Source organism: Ostrea edulis, chromosome 7, assembly GCF_947568905.1.
Source record: "Ostrea edulis chromosome 7, xbOstEdul1.1, whole genome shotgun sequence".
Lineage (NCBI taxonomy): Eukaryota > Metazoa > Mollusca > Bivalvia > Ostreida > Ostreidae > Ostrea > Ostrea edulis.
The window spans coordinates 79,635,850-79,654,864 of NC_079170.1; the positions used below are offsets into that span (position 1 = coordinate 79,635,850).

The 19,015-nt window shown below is 37.4% G+C and overlaps 2 protein-coding genes across 2 annotated transcripts; one reads left to right on the forward strand and one right to left on the reverse strand.

Annotated features, from left to right (window-relative positions):
- Positions 1-4,678: 4,678 nt before the first annotated feature.
- LOC125654399 (LIM domain and actin-binding protein 1-like) lies at positions 4,679-8,336 on the forward strand. Its single transcript, XM_048884359.2, has one exon. It carries the CDS (start codon positions 5,679-5,681, stop codon positions 7,257-7,259), a length of 1,581 nt encoding a protein of 526 aa, XP_048740316.2. The 5' UTR covers positions 4,679-5,678; the 3' UTR covers positions 7,260-8,336.
- A 2,528-nt stretch (positions 8,337-10,864) lies between these two features.
- LOC125654403 (collagen EMF1-alpha-like) lies at positions 10,865-19,015 on the reverse strand. The gene is made up of 8 exons (XM_048884362.2): positions 17,734-19,015; positions 17,059-17,145; positions 16,263-16,314; positions 15,903-15,938; positions 14,353-14,567; positions 13,855-14,035; positions 12,223-12,510; positions 10,865-11,179 (listed from the first exon to the last, which is right to left on the reverse strand). The coding sequence occupies exons 1-8, from the start codon at positions 17,893-17,895 to the stop codon at positions 10,902-10,904; spliced, it is 1,299 nt and encodes a 432-aa protein (XP_048740319.2). The 5' UTR covers positions 17,896-19,015; the 3' UTR covers positions 10,865-10,901.

The following is a 19,015-nucleotide window of genomic DNA, read 5'->3' on the forward strand; positions in this document are numbered from 1 at the left end:
TTGGTAAATGCACACGGAAGTCGGGAACATTTCAAGCACTTTCACTGTTTTGATCCGAATGAGCTCTCGGTGCCTAGCTATTTTTAATTGATTTATTAGCCATTTGCTGAACAAAATAGACATTAATTCCTTATTCAAACAATTTTTCTTCAATCAACATGAAGAAAAAAAAGGAGGGGAGAGAAAAAAGACCTGAAAGTTTGGTAACCAACATTCGAGGAACTGTTAAAAAGAGTCCGGTTTTCTGGTGTCGCACGGATTCTCGTGATTTTAGGATGAGAAGCCTGGAATGTCTGTATACAATGTATATTCCCGAGTTTCCCCTTATTTTTCCCTCTCTCAACCATTTTTATCATGCCATAAGAACGCGTTTTAAAACTTTTCATAAGATGAAAATCATATTCATATCAAAAATATTGATTTTTGATATGCATACACTGTACATGTACATTATGTTACAGCAATTACAATGTAGTATCTCCCTCGTTTCGTGTTCTTTACTTCCACACACAAAAACATACACCATTGTACGCTGAATCTGACGACTATCAAAATTAGAACAAGACACTTTTTTAAATCTAAAAATTGCAACAGGAATGTCTTTATCAAATAAATTTCTAAATTGAAAAATACATTGTACACTGCAATTGCAACATGCATACCTTTTATCAAATCAAGCAATGCGGTTTTTTTTTCTTTTTTAAGATTTAAAATATGAATATCTTTTATTAAATCAAATAATGCAGTTTTATTTAGATCCATCTTTTCTGCTAAAACAATATCTTGCGGAAATATTGATTTCGTATGATCAACTTTGGTAGCAGTCCAATCTGTTCTTCAATGTAGCTTGCAATAAAAGAGAAATATTTTGTCGCAATTCTAAAAGCCGCAAAAAACGTAATGTCAATATTATTTCAAGATTAGAAACAAAACTGTATGTTTGGGTAGATATATTATTTAAACATATCGATGGTGAAATGAAAGACTTGGTTAGAGTGGGTTAAACGGGCGATGAAATTTAACTCGCGAGCGGACGAGATTAAAATCTGTTCCGTCATACTGCATTTAAAAGGTATTTAAAAATTCAGTAATTTGTTTATATTCTTAATTAGCATTGCATTGTATGTTAAAGATTTGCCTGTTTGTTTCTGACACGGTAAATTGCCTCTTTGTAATTGTTACCTTAGAACGACCTTCCTGTTACAATTTTTTAATTGTATCAAACCTTGAGTAAATCACGTGATATATAGATACATGTAAGTTGCTTAATCATCTTTATCCAGGATTAAATTAAATTTTAGTGGTATCTTTTTTATGCAGATTTCCGCCAATTAACCTGCAGACATATATTGATAATGTTTGTTAGAAATTGCAGAATATTTGCTATTCTTTATGCTTATGAAACTAATTTTTTTGTTTCTGTGTATATATGTAGTTTAATTTTGAATTAACTGTTTCCAGCAACCAAATGATTGAAAATACCCGTGGCCATTTTCACAAACAGAAATTCTCCAGGACTAAGACTGAAATTTAGAAACACTGTAATTTTATTATACACGTCTCTTGCATATTGATTTAGAGACAAAAAGATAACCTTAGGGATAAGATGTTTTGTGAAAAAGACTCTTGATTACTATAAGTTAGTGCAGAAGTTTGCAAACCCGAGGTGTTAACATGGCTGTTGTGTAACTGTGGCCTCGGAGTATGTGGACGGGGGAGAGGGGAGGGGGGTGTAAATCAGGACTATGGACCGAAGAACAGCCATCCATATTCTAGATAACTCGCAAACACATTCATGTATACATAGTAATCCTCCAGGTCCGGAAACGCTCCTCGCAAAAAGAATATTACATCATTCGAGAATAAACATTTTAAATGTTTCAGGTGCACAGAGACTGTCTGAATTAATCATAATGGCAATCTGAAATATCTCCATTTTTTTTTTCTTTGAGGAGGTTGCATGATTTCAATTCACATGTTTCGTTTTTCAAAGAGCAATTGTGTGTTGCTAACATATCAGAGAATGTGTAAACTTGATATTTCTTAACGGAAAGTCGAGATAACTTTAGATTGGGAATCTTAGATTAAAATGGAACTTATCTAAGTTACTGATATGACAATTAAAAACAGAATTACATTTCAGATTTTATGAATATCTCAATATTTAATATATACATGTAGTTGTGACATTAGTCCTTTTTTCAGCCTAGGACGGTGCACAATCTATATGTTTATGATGTTTGTCTTGTTGCGCGATCTTAAGAACCGTCTGGTTAGATAGTATAAACCGTGGGTATATTCTGGGGAGGAAGTGTTGAACCACTTTCTCTATGTAGTTGATTTACAGCTCTTCAGCTTAATAAAGGAGAGGGGATTCAAAAACTACCCACTTCATTCTTACGTACGCTAAGTCCTCCTTATGTGGACTTTGAATGTACATTTTTGGTGAATCATAAATTTGAAAATTGTCCTCAGCATTCTTATGACTCTCACAAAATTTTGACTAATGCATGTCAGCTGAACATTTACGGTACTTATAAATTCCACTGCTACATGCAATCATAATGTGAAAAAAGATACCCTTAATATCACCCCGAATGGCGATCATTATAGATTGATTGATTAATTAATTACTGTTTAACATCCCTCTCGAGAATATTTCACTCATATGGAGACGTCACCACTGCCGATTAAGGGCTGCAAAATTTCGGCCTATGCTCGAAGCTTATGGCCATTGAGCAAGGAGGGATCTTTACCGTGCCACACCTGCTGTGACACGGGACCTCGGTTTCTGCCGTCTCATTCGAAGGACCGCCCCATTTAGTCGCCTCTTAGAACAAGCAAGGGGGTACTGAGGACCTCTTCTAACCCGGATCCTCCACGGGAGCGATGATTATAGATAGTAATAGCTGTATAGTATGCTATGTAATGATTATTGCACATGACTTGTGGTCCAAAGATATGCAAACATTGACGCCATCGCATCGTCTGTGATGGATATGTCTTGGAGATGGTCTATATCAAAACAAACACGATAGACGTCACAAGATTTCATTAGAAAATAGTTTGAATAATATATATCTTAATTTCTTTTTAAGGTTCACATCTTTAAGGTTAAGGGTGTCAATTTGCTCTCCGTAAGTTTCCCACTTCTATCAGCCAGTGCGCTTCTAAATGTATTTTAATTATTTAAAAGCCATAGAAAGATCCGTTCGCATTGCTCGAATATATACGTAAGTATTATTTTTCAAAAAGCGTCAATTTGCAGCGCAGTTGATGCCATCTAACCTATTGTTCACTGCACGTAGTATCAGTCCGAAATGGGAGACCCGATGAATGGTTCTGTTTGCACCCATTCTACATCAAGAAACGCCCTCTCGATGACCTTCAAACTTAACAACATGAAAGGTGGACTCGTCGTGTTCTCTCTATTTGCCAAAAATACATCACTACCGCCAACTGTTTTATTTTATTTTGAGATTATTTTCAGTCTTTGCAGAAATCTGGGGTTTGATAGAAAGGAAAACATTTCTTATTTTGGAGATCGTGGAAATAAATTGAATATTTCTGCAGGTTTCGCTGTACAAACAGATGTGTGTGGCCTTTATTTCTGACGCTATTCAACATGTATTAATCGTTTAAGCAGATCTGTATCAAAAGAAGAGAAATAAATTCAAATGATGTTATCAACGCCAGGCTTGCGCCTCCTGGTCACGTAGAATTTGTAGTTTTTGCTTGTTCTTCCCGTAAACACTGCAATATTAATAGATCTACCGCAAAATGAGCAATGAATTCATCAAAAAAAAAAAAAAAAAAAAAAAGGATAAACATGGTTTCATTCAGTTCAACGTAAATCGCTCCGATTTTGATCAAGTATTTAAGACCGATGACACATAAGATACTAGGCGGCAATCTGATTTTCCGCCATTGTTTTTTTTTTAAACATATCATTTTTAAACTCTGGTAGATCTACCCCTCAATTGATAATAGAAATTACTGACACGTGAGATGATCCATTTTTAATCCCAATATTTATTTATTCCTTGTAGGTTATTCCAACAGATCTCAAATATTTCATCAATGTTCCTTATCTCAAAATGACCACAACGACCAATTTCTAAACCGTTCTATGTGAACTTTAATTTGGTTACAAAGTTTGCGTGGATCGACTGTTTTCATTTTCGATAAGGCGGATAAGATGAAGCAAATCAAACGCTGAAGAAGTAGTGTTTCAATTTTAATGCCACTTGACCCGGTGAAGAAAATATTTTAACTATGTCTTAGACAGAAATCCAGATTTGACATAGAACCATGTACAGCTATACGATAAGGACTAATCTACTCTATAATTCATCAATGTACATGTATACCCGGTTTTTCTTCAGTCTCGCTTTATTCAGTTTGAGAGACAGCAAGTCTCGGCACGGTAATTTCAACATTTCTGCATGCATTAACATAATTTCTCTCAATTATAAGCTCCTCTTTTATCAAACCAGAGGGGGGGAAAATCAGATTTAAGCCGTGACATAGTATCACTGTTTCCTATGCGGTAATTTGCGCCAATTTTCCTCGGGTTCAGAGCCATTGTCAGAATGTGGACCATCAGTTACATCTCGCGTCCATTATCCAACGGTATTTGTAGATGATATTAGAAAATTTAAATGTATACAGGATTTCTTCTTTTTTTTCTATAGGCAAAACACAGACGTAAAGAAAGACTCTCAACAATAGATTCAATTGCGTATATACACCTGCACTTTTAAAAACATAGGCGACGACATCGGAGCGCTTTCTCCTGTCAAAAGGAGTGGTGTGGCGCATCCCGGAGATTTAATCCTTATCGATAATATGTACCTTTAGTATATATGTATGTGTGTGTGTATGCGATTAATTTGTAATACAGGAATTCTATATTTTACCGAAGACTGCAGGTCCGCGCAGGTATCAGCCAATCGGAGAGAAAATTAAATAACAGGTATAATATAGATTGAATAACCGTCTTCATGCAGACGGTCGACCCGGACTGTGGATTCAGGTTTATATTGGAGGGAACCGGTCTGTCCAATTCCTGACAGGCCACGGACTGTGTATTACGAAGACCTCAAAGGTCAGGAATTTAAAAATGAATGAAGAGGAGAAATGAAGTAGAGAAAAGGTCCTTCAATCGATAACGAGACAGGAGTATCCAACAACCAGGGCAGTCAGGAAAGGCGTTCCAGTAGCGGGTGTCCGAGTTAATTGATCTATCGACGTGTAGGAATATTGTGTTTGAATGGGGGTATAACCTATAAAATCCGAGGATAAATGGTCGTGGGGTTAACGCGATTTAACTTCTATAGTCATTTGGAGAGTCGCCAACATATCGATCTAAAACACATGTTATTATAAATGGCTGCGATAGCAGTAGGGTGGAATTTTTATATATGGTGACAACTGTCGTGTGTTTGGCATCGTGTGAATACCGAGGTTCGGATATCAAAAGATTTCCCGATAGGAGAAGCTTCGGGGAGGGCGAGGTGTTCCGGAGGACGGTTTTTTCTTCTCTCGCACCCGATACATGTTAAGGACAAACTGCACGAGCATTTTGGTATTTGTGTTTACAAGACTAAGATCATTCATGATAGATCATGTAGAAGAAAATATCGAACGAAACATTAAAGGTAAGATTTGAATTCACAATGGAGGAAGATCGACCGACTTTCAAAAGTACTCTGCTATGGCAGGTGAACTGCAATTCTGTGATGCATCCTACTCCGCGGCGGACAATTGCCACCCGTGATCCGGAATACCTACCACCGGAAGTACACGAAAACGTAGAGGATAAGACATTTTACGCATCCGAGACCCAGCTTCCTCCGTCACGACCGCTAAGTTATAAGTACGACCCTGGAGAGACGAGTGATAATGTCACCCCTGGTAGGCTACTGAAGCTTGATCATCTTGATTGTCAATTTACGGACGAACCGCACGAGATTCACACGCGTGAGTACAGAATTGACAGTGGTTATGATGATTCCAGTCATGTGTCGTCTGATAGTAGTCAGGAGATCGTGCCTCAAGCAGACGACAGGTCAGAGTCGCCGGATATCGAGGACAGGATGATCCGGGCGGAACAAAAACTAGTGAAGAGGAACAGTCGTCGAGTGGAGACTGTTCACGTTGAAAACCACAAACCACCGCGTGTTTCTTCTTTTGAGGAATCTCCAAGTGAGGGTCAATTTGACGGTGACCATGCTTCGAAAATGAAATACACAAACGTTCAAGCACTTACTGCGATGGCTCGGAAACTCTCTCGTCCGGTCCTCCGAAAAGATGAGGAATCGACATCATTTGAGGAAGAGTCATATGACATCTCTGCATGGACAAACGGAAGCGCTTCCACGGACTCGCCACGCAGTGACACCACTTGTGAATTCGATAAATTTTCTGAAGTTACTGTAGAGACTAGGAAAGCCTCAAAACCTATTGTAAGAGACCTTGACCTCACTCCGGAAAAAACCAGATCTAGGTCAATAACCACGAAGCAGGTCCTCTCCCCCACCGTCCCCGCTCTCTCGCCAAACAGAAACAAATTCTCATTTTCTAGAAGTCTGAGCACAGCCTCCAGTTACTCTTCATCCTCCGAGGCCACAACCCCGAGTTACGTGCCTGATCCCTGCTTCCGGTGTAGCAAGCAAGTCTATCAGCTGGACAAGGTTGGACCAGTGAGGCGCGTGTTGTATCACAAAATGTGTTTTCGTTGTTCAGAATGTAATACTGCTTTGACATTGAAAAACTTTTGTTCAAACGCTAACGATAAAAATGACAAGCATGTTTACTGCAAGAAGCATCAGCCGCAACAGGAGAAAGCCCACGTGGACATAGAGGACCGGAACATTAACATCGCTCTGAACAATCCAAAACTGGGCCGGGTTAACACGAACATTCGCGGCTCCGATGAAGATAAAGCCAAAGGAATGAATCAAAGGCCAATCTACGTCAGAGGAGCTAGTATTCCGAAATTAGACATCGTGTGCGGAAACCAATACGGATTTAGTTACACCGGTGGACATCCTGTAGAGCATGACGCTGGTACACTGAACCCAAAGCCAATGCGAATCACGAGTCCGAGGGAAATGAATCTAGAGGAAGTAGAACCAAAGCGAGTCTGGACGAGGTCCGCCATTAACGCTGCCAGCCTCGATTTAAGTGCACCGATTTCCGGAAGAAGTGCTCACCACTTCTATTCCTATGGAACCTCAGCATTTAACCATTTATGATATTATATGATTACTTGTTGAAATTGTAACCTTTGTTTTCTGCTACGCTATACACAAATGTGTTCCCCTATTATGATAGCTTAAATGCGCAATGTATACTTACTTCATAACAGCCAAAGGATGCGTATATTGATTGAGATTTGGTATTTTTTATATATATTATATAATTTATCAGACTGTTCTGTGATAACATAATTAAACATATACATGTACTATGAATATAAGCATTAGGATAAAAGAGTATTAAGTATGATTGATATGTTTCATTCTTTAAAACTTAACAAATGTAAGCCGAATCAGCATGCTTTTTATCGAAATATCTTCACATGGAAACAAAACATCTCAACACACGATCACTAGCTTGTTGAAATATTCATATCTATAAAGAAATGTTTGAAATTATTAGGAGAGTTTTGATTGGCTACTTTTTATTAGAGGAAAATATGTCTTGTTAGTTTGTTTGATGGGGTACAGAAATAACGGAAGTCATTTATACTATTATTATGTGCTTTTGTTGTTTATATAAACCTCATAATACAAACTAACTCTACATTTATGCATTATATTTATAGTATGCAAAATTCAAAATATATACATCTTTATATTTTTCTTACAAAGTAAACCTCTGAATAGCAAACGATTATATTCAATGGACCAAACGTTGGTAATTGTGAATATTGGAGGAATCGGCTTAGTAAGACTGGAAGATATTCATTTTCACGAGCTAAAGAAATGTGATTTAACCAAAAATGAATAAAACGGAAATACATTGTTTGAAATTGTACAACATCCTAATTATGCCCCTGTTGCTTGAAATCCCCCTGCTATGATCAAAACACTGATGTGAAAACATGTACATATTATATGTGTGTTTACTCCATGCTAACACCCCCAATTAATACAATAGTGTGAATATACCACCAATGTGCAGTGTTTATAAGCGTATTATCTCGGGCAAATCAGTCCTGTTACTTGCTTAAACTCAATGACGTTTCATTTCCACTACTTACTAAGATATACGTATATATTTATACAAAAATTACTGAAATAAATCCTATTATTGTTGTATGTACCACGGCTGTTTTGTGTTTTTTTCTTTTTCAATCCACATAAAGTCCATTTCCGGTTACAACTTTGTACTACCACAATCCTGGAATTTAACCATACAGTTTTATGCCTGGTTTCTGTCTTTACAATGAATATAGGGTTAGTGTCGATCGAAGCAGAGGAACAGCTACGTCGGAATCCATGAGTTTACAATCAGCGTCACTTTTAAAAATAGAAATCATCAGCTATATGTTAGAACTGCTTTGTCCGAAATATTAAAATGTAATTAACAACTTCTCTCGAAACAGTACCAGAGACTCACTAGTCCCCACTAGGTGGCACTGCTTTTGGTTATTCGCTAGTCTACACTGGCGGTGCTAGCAGAATGAGGAATTATAGCCGTTTCATGAGGACTGAGGAGTAACAAAAGCTAGATATTTCCTCGGTATATTCGTGTAGAAAGCTGTGGGGTTTTATCCAGGCCACGCAGTAGGTACGGGGAAAATTTCTCGAACGTGAATTTACATAAGATTTGCAGTGGTGTCCTTTGCTTCTTGACCCCGTCCTATTTGGCGACTGAAACACTTCGAATTCCCTCCAGATTATTTCATTTCTCTGCAAACCGGATCAGTTTTCGTTCCGTCTTAAATTTCAAGGTTTATATTTCATATTGTGTGAATGCTATACGTGATCATATTTTTACGCTTGTTCTCAAAAGCAAAGCGATGACGAAAATCAAAGAGACCCCAACTTTTTTCAGTTATTTAACTTTTCTCTGTCTTTTGAGGAATTTGAATCCACTTTCCCCAACGATTTATATTGTGCTCAATATGGGTGTGGCTGCAATGGATTAAATATATTTTTAAAAATCAAAATATATATCATTACAGACAGATAAATGACACACAGGATCAGACGTTAAAATCTGACTTCTTTGTTGTTAAACTGTTCCGATATTTAATCTTTAAGTGCTAAACTTGTCAACCGTTTTATTATTTGTATTTATCTTTCGCTTTCTCCCGTCTAGTTCTTTCAATACCAACAGGCATGCAATCCAGGGCATCTTAGGACTAGATGATTAATCATACATGTACATCAGGCTCATTTTCAAAGTTTATGTTGCAACACGTCTCGAAATAAGAAAGAAAAGTCATAAAAATCTCCAGTCTCTAGCAACCCTAAAATTAAAAGCAGAATTTTTGAAGCTGCATCTCAAATTGATTTAAACTTTATCATTATAACGTCAGTATATCTTAAATGTACATCTTCGTCCTACGATGCTAGGGACAGGATACCGACAGTTTCCAATACCGAAAATGTGTACCACATGACGCTTAAAACAAGACGGAAGTCTATAGACGATTCTGTGATAGGAAATCCAATGTACAGAGTTAACTTGATGCGGGCACCGTTTATAGAAATAAGCTGGTGCAAACCCTGTATAGATTGGCGAGTCATTGACAAAATTATTCTATACAGATATTTGAAGCATTATTCTGTGGGGGTGTTGGGGTGTTTGGTTTTATTATTATTTTTATTTTTGGAGGGGGTGTTGTTTTTAATTTGGGAGGGGGTGGGGGTTAACGTTATGAGTCGCTGATGACAGCATCATGGTTACATATCATCCGCTTCAAGGTTTTGTGGTTACATGCACGTAACATACATTGTGTGGATGGGTTACTATTGAAGAGGGCGGGGAATCGTTTTATTCATGAAAACGTAACGGTTCTCTTGCGTATCATGATACGCTCGCTAAAATGTATTTTGAAATAACACTGTAGTCTGCATATTGAAACATCTTATCTTTAGTGATCTGTAGAATTGAGAAAGAAAAGACCTCGATCTAAATGAACTAAGTTCCTATCTTGTATAAGTTTTAGGTTCCTTTCGTGTCTTGAGATTTTCTATACATAGTTCGAGCTGTAAGCGAGATAACCCCGGACTACGATACACAATAATATTAGCACCAGACCATTAAATCGACTTGTCTATTTTCCATTGTACACGATCAGTATCAATGTACTTATTACTCCCAAAGTTTATACCACGGCTATACAAACAACTAGAAATAAATATTACGTGTTTAATAGTGCCACCCCCTACCCCAGTTCACTTGTCTGGACAATCAGTGGAACAGCCAAACAGTTCACTTCTCTAGACAGCCCGTGATAACGGCCAGACACTCGCCATTCTCTTCAGCATCACTCACATTTCACAATAAGTGGAACATTTTCATTTATACAAGTTTACCAAATCTTATGTGCATTTTCGTTTCAACAATAATTATTTTTCATTAATCAAAAGAATAAAAGGAATAATTATTTTTCATTCAATAAATGAATGAGAATTTGGAAACAAGCGCGTGACGAGTTACGCAGTTCGGCTTTCTGGGAAGATAGCTAGAGGATGTTGAATAAAACTTATAATCCATGAATATGACCAAAGTGCATTTAGATATAAAAAAAAAAATTGGGGGGTGGTGGTGATATTATAATTATATTTACACACGTTCCCATATTCTTTTACTTCTGAACCCGCTTTGCATGCATACACATGTATATAGGTGATTTACAAATAACATTTAATTTCAAAATTTCAAACAACAGTCAACACTGCTTCTCGGGAGGAAGTAATGCCGACAGCATTGGCCGCCCGGCACTCAATGTTACCAGCGTCCGATCTTCTAATGTTTGTGATGGTTAAAATTTCACCATTACTGGAAACCTGATGACGAGAATCAACAACCAATGGTTTTCCATCTTTGTACCACGTGACTGTTGGTGTTGGAATACCGGAATTGACGCATCTGAACTCCGCCGATGTCCCGACGTTGTTGCTAGAACTTCGGGGTTGCTTCGCTATGTTTGGTGTAACTGAAACAGGATATATCTGTATAATCTTAAAGGAAAATGGGGAAAAAGAGTAAATATATCAGTACTTGTGAATATGGGTCAACCACAGAGCTTCCAGGAGACATACCATTAGTCTAGGATAAAACATCATACAAACAATGACATTCCTTAGGTCAACATGATGCACTATATGTAGCGGAATACCACATTCATGTTATAAATATTCAATATGCGATATTCACCGAGTCCGGGATGACTGAATACTTCAGATCATCGATTGATTGATTGATTGATTAAATACTGATTGATTGTATATTGTTTAACGTCCCTCTGGAGAATATTTCACTCATATGGAGTCGTCACCACTGCCGGTGAAGGGCTGCAAAATTTAGGTCTATGCTCGGCGCTTACGGCCTTTGAGCAGGAGGGGGGTGTCTTTATCGTGCCACACCTGCTGTGACACGGGACCTCAGTTTTTGCGGTCTCGTCCGACAAGCAAGGGGTACTGAGAACCTATTTTAACCCGGATCCCCACGGGATCAAATCATCGAAACCGGCTACTAGAGCCTATGAAACGATACTCAGTTGGTCTTCTTTGTTTACAAATAGAGTGCAGGATCTTTTGAAATGTGATTGGAAATTACGAGAGTTTACATTGAACGACAAATACCGATAGCCATTCGTATCAGATGCAGAGTTCCCAATTCTATTTTGGTCCGATGTTGAAAAAATCTAATCTCATATTCACCCCGAAAGCAAGCGGAAGTGAATAAAACGTTGTATCAATTTATACTAGTTTTTTAGGATCACGGCGAGTAAGAAAGCTCGAAATCTTTTACTAGTAATCATAAAACAAAGACAATTATTCCTTCTACAACTAACTCCTGGCTATGCCATTCTACTTTATCATCACAAGTTGACGAAGTGATGCGTGGCAATCTGGAAATTTGCTTGCGATCATATATCAAAACCTGAGGATAAATATTTGTTTTAAAAAACGGGATAAGAAACACACACACAATAAAGACGGAACCTTTTACAAATCATGTAAACAATAAATATACCTCCTCTGACCACTTTTATTTGTTTTTTCACGGTCCCCAGTCCGTTTTTAGCTGTACAGACATATGTCCCGAAATCTGAAGCCGCTGCATTTACAAGCGAGTACTTCCCATTTAATTGCAGTAGGTTTCGTTCGTCACGTGATCCCACGCCTCTGCGTGTTGTCGTCTGTTTAGTGAGTGTAATGGTGGGAGACGGACTTCCAGTTGCATTACAGTTCAGGTTCCGAGTTTCCCCCACAGCCATGTAGATAGTTGTTGATGGGGTGGGGTCCTCGAACACGGGGTACTCTATAAAATCGATCCCTGCACACTCGGCAGTTATTCCCAAGCAAAATATTTCTAAATCTAAAACTTTTTCTTTTAATGATATTATTAACATTAAACAATAACGCAGCTGTAAAATTCAACATGAAATAGAACGAATTTATAACTGGGCTAACATTAAACTATAACACAGCTCTAAACAGTCAACATGGGGTATAACGAATTGATAACTGGTCTAAAATTAAGCTATAGCACAGCTCTAAACAGTCTACATAGAATAGAGTCAATTCATAAATGAGGTAACATCGAAACATGATAATCTACATGAAATTCTAACTGTCAGAATTAAATATACATGTATATAAGAAATATATACCTTTAGTATAGAAATTTCACACGAGTATCAGGGACGGATCCAGGAATTGTGGTTACGGGGGGCGCCACTTTATGAGGCAGGGGGTCTGGGGAGAGCCTTTAGGCCCCCAGTGGGTCCAGGACGAAGCCCTGGTTGGGACCCATGGGGCGAAGCCCCCGGAAGCTCCTGGATTTTACAAGTTTTATAGAGCTTGAAATATGTCTCCTATTTAGTCAATTGTACTATTTTCTATCATTTTTTATAAGGTGAAATTAATACAAATGACGTAAATTTTAAGGGTTTTTGGAAAAAATTAAGTTCTCCCAATAAAGTATTTCAAGAAATCAAAAGATTTTGTTATTCATTTCTCCGGGAGTGGAAGAAATTATTGCTTCTTTTATCGTTTAGTACATTTTTTTAACAAGATACCACGATTTACCTTAAATTTGAAAATTTTAGGGGGGGGGGGGGGGCACCGACTGTCCACCCCCCCCCCCTTAAATCTGCCACTGAATAAAAACTTGATGTATTTCATTTAGATGTCTCTATTACATACATTTCATGAAGCGAGTTTCTAAACTATAAAACGATCAATTCTTCTATTTTTGATTTCACTATATGCTATTTGTGTCCTGTCGGATATTTTCCTGCACATACTGTAAACACAGCTCACAGGATACTTAAACAGAAAAAAATGTTTTTATTTAGTTTCACTTGATCTTGCACTTCTTATCTGATTGTCTATTGTGGTTATAGACTGAGGTAAGCTCATTCTGCAATCTGTCTTTAAGTTATCTTTAATTAGAATGGCATAATATGGCTCCGGTAATGACCTTTCAAACTAATTGATATGTAATAATGAAAAATTAATGTAACACCCCCCCCACCCCAGCCCCCAAAAGACACCAATCAAAATGGCTGTCATATTGATTCCGCAGAATTTGACAAGAACAAATCGTACACACCGGTAAAATCTCGATATAACGTGATGATACATGTAGATCTTTACGTACGAATACAGGCACACCCATCTTTTGTGATGTCCCGTCCATCCGGTCCCTGGGGTCCAGGACCCCCTTCATCTCCTTTCTGACCACGCCCTCCGATCTCTCCGGGGTCGCCTTTCTCCCCTTTCACTCCATCATCCCCTTTCGGTCCCTGGTTTCCTTTTTCTCCTAATGCTCCTCTTTGTCCCTATATGAGCCACATTGACGAATTCATAGCGAAAGATCATACGATAAAAATAAAAAAAAATCTAAAAATTATCATTATTATATTATTTTATAAATTTTTATATCTTTGTGGTTTTTTTAATGCGTGTTTTATGAATTAAAATGTAGTAAGAAACATACAATGTACAACAGGTTTGTTAGAATCCTCCACAGCCTAAAAATACTTATATACATGTACACTATGTATATAAATTTGTACATTCTGTGGGATTTAATATCATATCAAATATAGAAATTATAAAGAGCCCCTTTTACTATGCAAACAAGAAAGACACATGCCTTCATTCCTGGGTCCCCTTTGGGACCCCTTGGTCCTTGATCCCCTTTCGGCCCCTTCGGACCTGAGTCACCCTGGGCTCCTTTGAATCCTTTGGGACCAGGATCCCCTTTCATTCCAGGCTGCCCTGTCTCCCCTCGGGGACCAGGTTGACCTTTAGTGCCATTTCTTCCCGGAAGTCCGGCATCCCCAGGGAGACCTTTCTCCCCCTTGTTACCTGAAAGTATGTTGAATGCAAGTTGATTAAAAATCCTTCATCGGTCCCTTATAGATAAAATACAGCTTGATTTAAACTCAGTTATCGGAGTCCGTTATAATCAAAATACAGGTTAAATAGAAATAATTTATCGGTCCGTTATAGGTAAAATACAAGTAAATTAAAATTATAGTTGAAAATATATGAAGAAATGAACTGCACCTCTACACACTGGAATACTTTTCTTATAGGTTCGCTGTTCATACCATCACTGACGTATTTTCAAGATAAGGGGTTATTTATAAATTGTGATGTTGCTGTTCTTTCTATGTTCATTATTTTGCTCTTGGGTTGAACGTGCAGCAAATCACAATATAAATATCTTATCATAATACATTAGTCTCGTTGTGGCCGAGTGGACTTACGCACTGGTTTGACAATCTTGCTAGGCGGTGGGTGCCGTAAGTCGCTGGTTCGACCCTGGGCTGGGGCGAAAATTTTCAGTACCTAGTTGTGATTATTTAGTGCTTTATATATTAATTAATTGATTATCACATGTATCGTTTAGATCCTAGGGGTAAACGTAAGGTTGGGTGTTATAATTGTTTGTTTGTGCTTTATATATATATATATATATATATATAATATATGTATAAGTGTATAAGTAGCGCTTTAGGAGCATAACAAAGCTTCCTTTTTAGGGAAGTCGTTGTGGCCGAGTGGACTTACGCACTGGTTTGACAATCTTGCTAGGCGGTGGGTGCCGTAGGTCGCTGGTTCGACCCCGGGCTGGGGCGAAAATTTTCAGTACCTAGTTGTGATTATTTAGTGCTTTAAATATTAATTAATTGATTTTCACATGTATCGTTTAGATCCTAGGGGTAAACGTAAGGTTGGGTGTTATAATTGTTTGTTTGTGCTTTATATATATATAACTATTTTGATAATTGGCTACAGTACGACTAGTGACGTCCAGAGAACGTTTACATTAAATCCACATCACACCAACACAGTAGAACCAGGATACAATGACGTCCAGAGAACGTTTACATTAAATCTACATCACACCGATACAGTAGACCCAGGATACAATGACGTCCAGAGAACGTTTACATTAAATCTACATCACACCGATACAGTAGACCCAGGATACAATGACGTCCAGAGAACTTTTACATTAAATCTACACCACACCGATACAGTAGACCCAGGATAAAACTATATCCAGAGAACATTTAGATCTATCTATCCTCTGAATAAGTGTACGTAAATATCCGGTATTAAAGTTTATACATTTGTTGTTGTTTTTGTTTTTGTTGTTCTAAATTGTTTTTGTTGTTGGCAAGTGGAATTTACCTTTGACACCTGGTAAACCTGGAGAACCTGCCTCTCCTGAAAACAGAAATAGTTACGTTTGATTCATTATTACAATTTCCTTCTCAGTCACAAACACGTGTCTATACCTGATGTTCAGATTATTACATACATTTTTCTACGTTGATTAAATATCTCATCTAGATAAATAATAAGGGCTACGTTTCGGAGAACTATATTTATTTAAAGAAAAAAATGATTTATAAGAAAATGACAAGCTTGTCTTAGTAAACCACAAGCATTAATTTAACAGAATACTGATAATTGTATTTTAATGACAATAAGAGCTGACAGAAATGAAATAGGATACACAGAAAATAATTGTAACACATGAATGCTTACCTTTGGTACAGGTTTCATTCTTCTCAATACAGTGCCGCGCAATCACCTCTTCCTTCCAAGATAAAGAAAATCACTTTCATCATGTTCATTCTTACATCGACATGTAGTCAGTGCAGTAAATGTTTCTAATGTCAGGGGCGGATCCAATACAATCTCAAGGAAAATGATTAAGACTTGTGCATCTTTTCCGCCAAAACAGGGGTATCAGATCCAAAATAGGGGTATCAGATCCAAAATGAAATAAAAAAACAACAACAAAAAACCAAAACTTTTTAACAAAAAAGGACATGGCAATACCATTCAATCCCCCGTTCACCCCTCGCCCTCTCCTACTGCATGTCACATTTCCATAATTACCTGTATGTATGACAAGAATGGGGAGAGTGGTGTGCAAATGATATAACTGATGATTCAAAACAGAAAATGCACGTATAGAGAAACACATGTTTATACAAATGCACGTATAGCAAACATACGCGTATAGGAAAAATACAGGTTTAGACAAATATACACGTATAGACTAGTTTAATGCATATATATACAAATGCACGTGTAGATTAATAAATGTACATGTATAAAGACAAACATAATAATGCCATATATCTAGACTAGTCTATTGCATATAATATATACAAATGCACGTGTACATTAACAAATGTACATGCATAAATAAAACATAATAATGTTATACATCCTTCAAATACAAATATGTGCATAAAGAAATATACGTATAGAAAAATACTTATGTATAGACATATACAAACACAAACAATTCATAGCTTATTCAGAACTGTACCTGGGCCGCGAGAAGATCTGCTATGAAGTTGCCTGCCCTTTTCTGGACATGTGAATGTAGCCTCTCTCCGCTGGAGTTCAACAACATCTAAAAAGATCTTAATCTCATTAAAACCAAACATTATACCAAGTTCCTACAGATAGTCATTGTAGGCAAAGACCAACTTTTCTGAAAGATTTGTTCAAATACCCCTGGATGCATGCTGTAATGAACGTCCGAAAATATGGTGGTTCAATCTTTCTAGGTAAGAATTTGCGCAATATACGCAACAGCAAAGATTGGTTGGTTGTATAATGTTTAACGCTCGAGATGGAGACGTCACCATTGCCTATGCTCGGCACTTACGGCCTTTGAGCGGGAAGGGATCTTTATCGTGCCACACCTGCTGTGACACGGGGACTCAGTTTTTGCGGTCCGCCCCATTAAATCGCCTCTTACGACAAGCAAGGGTTACTGAGGACGTATTCTAAGGGAACACTCCGTGATATTTCTTTCCCTCGTGCATCAATTAATTGCTTTGTATTGCATTTCTTGTCGACATCGCCATGCTTAGATCACAGTTAGGTATGCATAGATGACATATTTGAATTTGCATATTTACAGGTGTTTTGAATACCTTGTAATTTCGGCGATACCTTTATTATCTGGAAGTGACAACATGGCCAGAGAGTTTACCTGTAGCCGTTTGATTTTGTTCTCCAGATTCTCGTCCGAGTTTTGGAGAACCTTCGTGTTGCCATATTGATAGAAAATGACCACCGCAAACAACGCTGTCTGAACCACCGTGATCAACAACAAGAACCGCAGCCACGGGGAAGGATCGCGCCTCGCCTCCATTTCCTCGGTAGATTTCGATTCCAGTCTTTATCTTTGGTCTGTTGGCCTCATTAAACCACAGAACGACTCTTTGATAAGAATAGTGAACGTTGTTAGTGAGCAATGTTTCTGTCAGAAAGAGAAAATTGACTGAAATTTGTTTTCTAGTGGAAGAGTAAGATCTTTCTTAAATGGCCATAACTTTAGATTTGGCGACATGGTTTTGTCATTCTGTGATTTGAACACACTATTCCTTAAAAAATTATCTTTAAAAGAACGTTTCACCAATAACAGTATTTCATACAGACATTCTGTTAAAGATAGCCGCCTGAACTGAAGCACGTGAAATTAATTGATATGAAAAGTGAAAATAACGAACAGTGATCGATTTCATAACTCCTATTTAAGCAATACGAAATAGAGAGTTGGGCAAATAGGGACTCCTGGATATACCAGAGGTGTGATCAGGTGCCTAGAAGGAGTAAGCATCCCCTGTCGACCGGTCACACCCGCCGTGAGCCCTATATCTTGATCAGGTAAACGGAGGTATCCGTAGTCAAAATCAGAATGCCAATAACGGCCTAACAATCTGTATAAAGCACGTCAGACAGCAGTTGCCACAAACACACGTATTTTCAGTATTTATGTCAGTAAATGTTTCTGGTTTTAGAAAGTATGAACCATATTTTTGTACATCAGAATTAGATTGATGCATTATATTGACACATTAGATTGACACATGTAAATCTTTATATGTTAATTTGTATTTAGTTTTGATCGACGTATGTGGGCAATTTTTTCTGTTCGAATATTTGACTGAAATCTTGACATTTCTGACAATTTTCAAGAAAAACGCAAAAGTGTAAGAATAGAAAGATTTTGAATTTAGTTTCCATTTTCAACGTCGACATTATGGATTTCGTGTCTGCAAACAAGAATAAAAAAAAAACCGAACGAATTAAGCGGAGAAACTTCTAGAAAATAATCTATCCGGAATTTTCAAGCATTCAGTTTTTTCCCTTGATAACCAGCATTTTTTTTTTTTTTTTTTTTTTTTGCAAGCGCGAGTTTTATATGCCAGTGAATTAATTACCAAAAATATATGTATGATATAAATCACAAATAAAATGTTGTAGAACTC